General features: G+C 33.7%; 1 protein-coding gene across 1 annotated transcript in view; it reads right to left on the reverse strand.

The window, feature by feature from the left end:
* Nucleotides 1-1,410: 1,410 nt before the first annotated feature.
* Nucleotides 1,411-9,649, reverse strand: part of LOC108684118 (rho GTPase-activating protein 190) — a 14,329-nt gene continuing 6,090 nt past the window's right edge. Inside the window, exons 5-23 of the mRNA XM_018188217.1 lie at nt 9,271-9,457; nt 9,070-9,185; nt 8,787-8,939; nt 8,467-8,705; nt 8,191-8,392; nt 7,720-7,896; nt 7,376-7,627; nt 7,103-7,281; nt 6,845-7,028; nt 6,544-6,734; nt 6,039-6,452; nt 5,675-5,908; nt 5,357-5,545; nt 4,942-5,024; nt 4,483-4,864; nt 4,219-4,350; nt 4,010-4,060; nt 3,836-3,932; nt 1,411-3,715 (exon numbers count right to left, since the gene is read on the reverse strand). Of these exons, the coding sequence (XP_018043706.1) occupies nt 3,517-3,715; nt 3,836-3,932; nt 4,010-4,060; nt 4,219-4,350; nt 4,483-4,864; nt 4,942-5,024; nt 5,357-5,545; nt 5,675-5,908; nt 6,039-6,452; nt 6,544-6,734; nt 6,845-7,028; nt 7,103-7,281; nt 7,376-7,627; nt 7,720-7,896; nt 8,191-8,392; nt 8,467-8,705; nt 8,787-8,939; nt 9,070-9,185; nt 9,271-9,457 (3,661 nt within the window). The 3' untranslated portion in view covers nt 1,411-3,516. The remainder of the gene's footprint in view (nt 3,716-3,835; nt 3,933-4,009; nt 4,061-4,218; nt 4,351-4,482; nt 4,865-4,941; nt 5,025-5,356; nt 5,546-5,674; nt 5,909-6,038; nt 6,453-6,543; nt 6,735-6,844; nt 7,029-7,102; nt 7,282-7,375; nt 7,628-7,719; nt 7,897-8,190; nt 8,393-8,466; nt 8,706-8,786; nt 8,940-9,069; nt 9,186-9,270; nt 9,458-9,649) is intronic.

A 9,649-nucleotide genomic window follows, 5' to 3' on the forward strand; every position in this document is an offset into this window, starting at 1 on the left:
TAGAAGCTGATACTTTAATGAACTTTAATCCTTCATATCTTTTAAATAATTCAATTCTCAACTTGAAATTTTTTTGTGATTGATGTCTCATCATTTGGCATACAATTCTTTAATTCTCCTCCTCCTTTAATCATTTTTTTAAAAATGAGTTAAGTCACTGTCGCACTCTTCAATCGTCGCAATATATTGTATAATTTGTGCTAAATTTCTGAATAAACAATAATTATATAAGAAATAATCGCAAACTTTTGAGAAACACTTTATACGAAACACGCATAGATTTGTTGCACCAACGGCGAATTGACAAAAATTCTAGTTAGAAAATTACAATATTAAAATTACAATACATTTTCCGTAGATTATATTATCTCAATATAAAGGGAATTTTAATAACGCGGAAAAGTGGAGATAATCTATTGACGCTAAGACAGATATACGCAATTGTTAAAGGATTAGACCAAGGCATCCTATCTCTTTATCTTATTTACATGGTATCGCGACCCTATTTAGTAGATCAGAAATGCAGTTATTTAGAAGAAGAAATGATTTGATAAGTGTAGAAAAACAATAGATTTTTTTATTTAAAAAATAGCAGATATTTTGAAGATAATTTTGCTTCAAAACTCAAGAAATTAATGAAATTATTTTTATATAAGCATGTTAAAATGTACGAGCACACAAAAGGCAAGCTGGAAGAATATAAAAATGAATATTATAAATATAATTTTATTAATTTTATTATGCTAAGTATAAAAATAATAATAAAGCATAATTAAAAATTATTTATTACCTGTATTAATGAAAATATAAAAATATACTTCTGATGAAAAATATTCTTTTTCATATTCTTATAACTTGTTCCAAAAAGTTTTCTAAATAAATGTAAAAAAAAATGATTATGCCGCAAGGTAAAAAAAAATTAATTATTTGTATAGTGATTTGTTCGATTTTATTCAGTCTATTCTTTCCTTTAATTTGATCAATTTTCTAAAAAAAAGAATTTTCATTTTTTCAAGTAATTGGTCTAATTCTTTAAACGATTTAAACAATGAAATAGTTGGTGCAAATCGATCTAATTCATGGGAAAAATTTCTTAAGTGCTCTAACTCAATTATCTATTCAACACACGTAAACTAGACATGTAGAATAGATAAAGATAACTCTTAGTATCGAAATCTCCCAAGCGAGCGTTCCTAACTATTCTGACATGCGCCACTTCGTTCATCGTCGTCGTCGACGTGAATAGGTCGCATCATTGACGTTCTTTTTTTCAGCGCGACGACTTTCGACGTCTTTCGAAATCCCACACGTAAAACATCGACGTCTTTCCCTACTTATTTTAAGAAACATTATACAATTACGTACGAATGTATAAAATCTGTTTTTCTTTTTTTACGACTAAATGGGGAATGTACGATCCGTTCCTTCTTTCTTCCTCCCATCGCGCGCGTCCTCACGACACGTCGATTATAGAAATCGTTACAACGATTTTCTTACAAATACAGAGCGGCTGAGTTCGCGAGACGCACGTTTCTTACGAGGGTCCGTATCGATAAAAAGAGATTCTCTTTATTTTATTTCTTTCTCTTGCGAGACTCTCGAGATTTCATGAATTTTACGGACTCGATTCGATTGAAACGCGTCTCTCGCGAGACTATAAAGTAACATCGACCTTCCTTACAGGAATGTTTGCGATTAATCTTCGGGTTACAAAAATGTGTGTGTGTGTGTGTGTATGTGTGTGTGTGCGCGCGTGTGTGTGCGCGCGCATGTGTATTTTTCTTTTTTCTTTTATTCATAATGGCTCCAACATTCAGAGGCGACATTTAAGTATCTCTCGGCAATACACTGCGATCGCGAATGCTCGCGGTCTTAAACGACACGCTTACTTTCGAATGTTGAGCCGCCAAAAGGCATACATCTGTCGTTACGATCGTTAACATCGAGTTTAAGCTATGGCACACCTACGAAAATAACCCGCTAGATCTGCGGATTCACATGAATTCAAAGCGAACAGCGAAAAAAATAAATTAACGTGTGCGCGACCGATTAAATATAAAAAGTTAGACAGTAGTTCTCTCTTTCATTTAATCGTCGGTTCTGAATGCCTTACGCGACAGTAGTGTGCTAATAAATACTTTCTGCGTTTTTTTTTGCAAAGATACGAACGAAGAAACATCTGCTTCTTGCATAAAACGGACTTCTTTTGCACTTGAAAAAAAGTCTATGAATTTAATGTTTTGTCTTACAAACAATTTTATATGTATCTTAAATCGTTAAAATTCTATGTACATATCCGCTTTAAGAAACCTTAATATTGTTCGTAGTTCTAAATATTTCTTAAGTTATTTCGATTCCATTGTGTTGTGTGAGCTGCGATATATAATATACGAAATGTTTTTCCTTTTTTTATCCTGCTTTCGCATACGCATGTTATCGCTATTTGTCAAGACATAGTGCAATTACATGTAACGCTTTTCGTGTTTCTTTTTTTCATTTTTACTTTATCATTTTTTTTAGACGGAATGAATATACGGATTGTATCGTCGTTTGAGTTCGCTCAGTCCTGATACGCGGATAAAAACTGTTTAAAATTCTTGCACGAGATAATCGACATCGATAAAAATGCAAAAGTAAATACACTTAAGAGGCGATTTGTGCAATGGCTAAAAAGGAAACACACTAAAAACTTTCTGACAAATTTTTGATATCGTTGCTATGTAATATATAATATTCGACGATAAATCTCGTTTTATATATGCTTCGTATCTTTCATAAATGTGGGCATGACACACCCTCTTTTAAATACTAATAACAGTCTCTTTAACGAGATTACATTAATGTCGTTACTTTGCGCTCAGCACTTTCATTCTTGGCAATGTGGACAAGAAGACACGAAGAAAGAGAACGGAAAGACGGAGCAAAAAAAAAGCGAATAAAAAAAGCAACATCTTACTTTCTTAACTATATAAAGAGCTAATTATCAAATATTGAGTCGTACATCCCTAATACAATATCAATAAATACATCGCTCTGGATACATCCAACATGATACATGCATACTGTTTTATGACACATGGATTGACTCTTAATATTCTTGTATTATCCGATCCGCGCACGCGAATAACCATCATTTTAGGACCATCAATCGATCGATTCCATAAGGAAAAATCTTGCTTGTCGCACATTCCGGAAATGAACGAATGCGAATGATTAAACTTAAATAGACTTTGTTCGTCCACGTTGCACCTACGTGGAACTTGTATTAGTTATATTATGAATGCTAAAGCGAAGTTTAATATTAATAAACTATATTTTGAGACCAATCGTTTACGCCTGTATCGCAACTGTCGACAACGTATAAAAGAAATATTGTGTTATTTCACGAGGCAGGCGCGTTATTGCGAGGTCTCGGCTGGACGCGCCGCTTCTACCACCGTTGTTCACAAGAAATACTGCAGTCTCATATGGACACTGAGAACTATGCACTGCACAGTTAAGTAACGCGTTTCGTCACTACACCATCACAACAGCATCCTCACCACAGAACAGGAAGGGATACTGATCAATCATCGTCTGGACTACATCTTCCAGGTATGGCCTCATAGCTTCAAATCTGCCGAGGTCGTTGAATTCGATCGGTAGTAATGTAGGCCACCAGCAAATCGCTAAGTTCTTGCTGTCCATACTATTAAGTTTACAATTCTCCGCAACTCTGAAGACGTATAAATTTAAGTTATAGTATAAATGTAAATTATAGAGATAAAGGAAGACACGATTAGAATGTTTATGAAAGATTTATCTTCACAATTATATCTTCATAATATTCACTTACTTCACGAAGTGCTGGAAGATAAATTTAAGAACGTCAAAGTTTACTGGATTTAACTTGTTGAGCATCATACGCAAGGCTAACAGTCTCCCGCTTCGGTCTGTAATCATTCCAAATTTTAGGATTTAATCTTAATTTAAGTCACACGATTATTATCTATAAAATAAAAGTACTAACCTTCCATGTTCATGCAAGTCGCCGACATAGGTTTGCTAATACCTCGTGCACCTGATATATTAGCATATGTGCTTAAAAATACTTTGATTTTTGTTAAAATAATTGTAATGAAAATTTAATGATATAATAAACATCTAAGAACTTTTAAAAACAATTAAAATCATTTTTAGAAAAATTGTTTAAATTTTTATAATCAAAATTAAACTTACCCGATATATCTTCCAATTCGCTCATGCGTTCTTTATCAATAAGCGGTGGTAATCTCTTGGAAAAGAAGTCTTTCAGGGCTGTAGCGACAGCATTTACAGGAATATCCAAAGAATGTATGTCGACATTACCATCTATAAGTTAGAAAAAATGAGATTCATGTTACTATATATAAACATACAAAATAGAGTATAAATTTGATTTAAAGAAAAAAATAAATAAAATAGAAAATATAAATAAGATAGAATTTTTAACAAATAATATACCTTCTTCGAACTTTTGGAAAAGTAATTCCACGTGTGCACGATTACCAGGCACCCTATATATCCCTTCTGAATCCAATCCTTCGTCTTCAATAAATCGAACGCATTTCTCGAGGAACAAAGGTATCCGATTCGTTTCGCTCTGCGCGAAATCCTCAATCAAAGGTTGCTGTGATTGACTCGAAATCGGTGTTCCTCCTGGGCCTTTGGTCTGTTTTATCTTCTCCTGTTTCTTCTTTTCTCTCTCTTTCTCCTTCTCCGCATGCTTTTTAAGTTTTTCCTCTTTTTGCCTTCTTTTTTCTAATTTTTCGTCCTCCTTTGCCTTTTGTTTGTCTTTTTTTCTAGTTAATTTGTCGCTGTCCTTTGACTTATTCAATATACCGAACTAAAAAGCAAGCAATGCAAGTTAATTACATGCGCATTCTGCAATATCAATTTATATTATATATGCTATAAACTTACACTAGGAGAATTAATTTCACGTGGCGAGGAAACGTCTAGACTTGATTCATCATCTGGAAACGCATTTTCACCTCTGTGCTTGGCTAAAATAATAAGTTTCATGCAAGTTAACGAAAGCGTAAATACAGCAACTTAAGAAAACATTAACAATAAAAAAAAATAATCAAAACTTAATTAAGAAGCCTCGATTTAAGCGAAAATATGTTTTTTACACGTACAGATTATCATTAAATTAGAAACTTTCGATTGTATTAAATAAGTCATTCGAATTATATTAGAAAATTCTCTATACTGATCATATTTTATTATAAATTATACAATTATATAAATTATATCAGTTATAACAAAATATCTTATAAGTCTCTCTTATAACAATAAATATCCTTATCAAATTAAAATTCACCAAGTTACTTACAAGAGGCGCTGAACATCTCCTGTGTCATATGTTTCATATTAAACGGATGTTGTAAGTATTGCTGTTGCAGAGAATTTCCGGAAAATCTTTTCCGCAGACTAACTGCTGCGTATTTATATTGTTTCGATCTGGACCTTGAAGTATGTTCCGGATCGCTCGATTCGGAAGTATCAGGTGTTTCGCTAGATACTGAAAAGATAGAGATATTTCATTAAATATCTCTATCTTTTCAGTATCTAGCGAAATCACTCTTCACAAGATGTAAGAATTTAATTGTATTACTTAAAAAAAAACGATGGAAGAGAAAAAAAATTTTACCTCTCTCTGCGGGATCAACACGCCAATTCTTCTCGTCTTTCATGTTGTAGTTGAGGCCGACGTCCCCGCTACCCATACTGGCTAATGATGGCACTTTTGGCGTCGCGACTGGTATCGCAGTGCGTTTCTTACGTATTCGTTTATGCGACGAAGGCTTTTTATTTCCTTTGCCCAAAATGTCCGTCGCTCTTTGTCTCTCCAAGGAACTCCACTCCGAGTCAGAATCGCTGTATGCTGTGTATTTGTGTATGTGTTACGTACAATTATTCATGTGTTTGTATTATGTATAATTATTCATAATTTTCATTTTCCATAAATTTAGCGTTTCAAAAGATTTCTATAACATAAAAAGACAAGATCTTACATGGCTGTCCCTTTTCGCGTCGGTGACGCAATTTGGACTTATTGTTGCTGATAGAATCTTGCACCAAGGCGTACATATAATCGCCATCGTAGGCGGAGTACATGTTCGGAACAACGTCCTTCACCTGCGCGTATTCAGAACCGAGATCTACCAGTTCCGGAGTGGCGAGAGGAGCGTGACCCATTGTCAATTTCGGGCCGTGCTCTTCTTTCTCGCCAATCGTCATCCTAGCTATAACGTCTGTTACATTGGAAAAGTCCTTCAGATTAATTTTCCCGGGTTGTTTTAAAGTCTGACTGTTGCCTTTCGGCCGTGGCTTAGCTTGGGAGATATATCGTCGACCTGTCGTAAAAGCTCTGTGCGAGTAACTGTTAGTAACTCCGTCTTGGTGCATAAATGTATCCTTTACCCAACCTATACAAAGAAAAAAATTTATAATTCAACAAATATTGAAGAATCGCATTGTGACATTGCACGATATAAGTTGCTTTTGTCTATTACTAACCAGATAGTTTATTCGTGATATCTTCATTTTTCATTAAATCTCTCTCCCTCTCTTCTCGATAAAAATCAACCTGGCTGTAAATGTCACTATCGTCGCTTGGTGTAGCTCTGTGATCGGCGAATTGTTCAGTCAAACCGGTATCACCTAGATCACCATCAGGCGTCAATTGTTCGTACGACTCGGAGCCGCTTCTAAAAGTTACAGACATACTGCTTGACATTAGACTTGGGGTCACAAATATATTTAGATGTTAATAGATCTGTATGCTCGGTTTGCAGTAAACTGCTTCTAGAATAGTTACCCGTCATCCGGTGTTTGAAGGTGATAGCTCTCATGTCGCGGTGGCGGCATTGGATGCAAAGCCGAATATTCTAGAGTGCCTTCTCCACTGTCATTCAAATTCCCTGGCTCCTCCATGTTAAACGCCTGCTCGATCTCCGGTTTCTTCTCCCATACCACTTTGAAGAAGGGCGTGTAAAACGCGGCTGTACATTACAAAATGATGCGTAAGGAAATGAGTTTGTCAAATACCGAAAAAATAAAAACTGGAGTTTCTTACTTTTTTGTTGACAACTGGATGCGGATGTCATAAAATGCGCTTCCAATTTATCCGCTATTGCGTTTCCCTCTGTGATAAGTAAGTGACTTAAGTCGTTACTGAAGAAAGCATTCGCACCGCCAGTATCAGTCACAGCCATTATTTGTATCGGCAAATTTGGTATATTGGTGGAAAAAGCACTATAAGATAAAAGAATATATGTAATAAAAAAATATCTGCAAAATAAAATATTAATTTTTTTAGATGCGTAAACGGCGTGTTATGAGTACATACTTTAGAGTCGCGAGAGAGGCTTTCCTCTTTGTGGAGTAGACGAGTATAAAACCATGTACTAATTCATCTCTAAATGCATTAGCTCCGTGAAAACTCGAGATAATGACTTCAACTCGACGTTTACATTCTCCCAAAAACGTTTCTAAAACTATAGATCTATCCCCGCTGAGAAAGCAGCATTGATGATTGAGTAAAGGGCCGAGAACATTCTCAACTGAATAAGGATCACCGCAGAACATACACATTATTATTCTGAAATAAAATGTTAGATAAAATAGATTCGCCTATATAAATTAATTATACGCCTATATAATTAAATGCAAACATTACGATTAATAGTCTACCTAATATCAGGCTCCAAACATTCAATAACGCTTTGATATATATTTAAAAAACCAGCTCTATGGTTTATAGATTGTATAAGTTGTTGCAAAGCGTCCTTTATCAATGAAGTCGGAAACCTTTTATGCTTCTCCTGCTCTAGATCGTCTATGCAGACATCGATAAACGGACACTGCAAACTACGAAATCGATAAGCTTATTATTATATGCTCGACAAATTTAATTTGTGTGATTAATATAATTAATTGAGTATTGAGTTGTGTCCTGTACATTTCTTTTCTTTGAAATATTAAAAGCACTTGGCTAATAAAATAGTCTCTATCTTTTTTTTTAATCTACATTAAAATATATATAAGAGAATTACTTAATCATTTTTGTATACTTATAAAAGAGATAAAAATTAAGCTAGACAAACAACTTATTATGTGTAATAAAAAAACGAGAAAATTACTGTGTACTAAGGATTAATATACCTGTCGGCAAGATTTTGCCCCTCTTCTCTGAGCTTCATAGCCTCCATTTCATCAATACTAGCTTCTGGTATAAACATTATTACAATGGGCAATCCTTGAAATGGTAGTCTATCCTCTTGCTCTAAATTTGATAACAAGGTTTTTTCTAAAGAAGATCGAATGTATTCGAATGAATCTTCATTCGAATAGATACAAAAAGATCCTAGAACGAGAAAGGCATATCCATTGTATGTAGATTTTTAAAATATATAGAGATGCAATCAGGAGAATATTTACCATGCGGCATAAAATCGGAGGTAGTGAAGGAATTATGCGGCAGTCCGACATCGCCGTCTATAATACGATATCCGAGAGTGTAAAGTTGACAATCTATTTCCACTTCGTCATCATCTGTTTGTGCCCTTATTTCGCGAGCAAACTCTTCGCTTAGCCCGTTACTTCCCAGTATAACTAAATTTAACTGATTGTTGTCCGACGTTAACTGCCACTGACTACTGTGATTCCATGAGGAAGGTCTGTTAGAACGTTTTCAGAGTTGTGTTATGAAATAATTCCATACTATATAATCATGCATGACGAAATATTAACTTCTTCACCTGTGTGCTTTCGTTCCGAGTATTCTTTCTATAAGTGCGTCCATGCAATTTGGATATGCAGGACAATGCTCTCTTATAGGACAATGTACAAATCCCAAATGTTGAAATAACATTAATTTTCTATCTTGATCTAATCTATCTAATGCTTTATATCTATAAGCAAAATTGAAATTGATTTATACAAAAAAATTTTTCCTTTATAATGTAAAATTAGAAGAAAAATTTATTTATAAATATAATTAAATTAAAAATATAATTAAAATATATTCAGTACATGACATACCTAAAATCATCCAATAATGCGTCTGTAATTTCTTTTATATCATCTTGTGTAATAGTTCCCGATGGAGCTATACTCTTGAAATGATAAAATAGATCAGCATGTTCCAACAATAATTCCTGTAACATATTATAGTACTGATTGCACATATTCTGTATGTAATACAATATAATACAATAATATGTTTTATTCCAAACGTCTTACTTGAAAATTGTGCTTTGCTTTTTCAATAATTTCTTTTTGATGTTGATCATAAATTTCTTGACAATCGTGATGAGAAAGCTCCTCAAAGCATTCCCTACCCATAAATAAAACTCTAACTTCAGACAAATGTTTTCCAGGCGTAACATAACCAGTTTCCTCCAATAATTGTTTAAATTGTTTCTTCCACCTAATGGAAATTAATTATAATTGACAAAAAAGAATTTTTCAAAATAATAATTGAATATGTCATGAACATAATAAATTATTAAATAATTAAATGACTATAACATATTAAAATGTGCTTTACATTGTTCTTATTTTATTATCACAAAAGCCTTTATATGTGCAATTAAAAAATTAATAATTCACTGCAATATAT

Source organism: Atta colombica, unplaced genomic scaffold, assembly GCF_001594045.1.
Source record: "Atta colombica isolate Treedump-2 unplaced genomic scaffold, Acol1.0 scaffold126, whole genome shotgun sequence".
Lineage (NCBI taxonomy): Eukaryota > Metazoa > Arthropoda > Insecta > Hymenoptera > Formicidae > Atta > Atta colombica.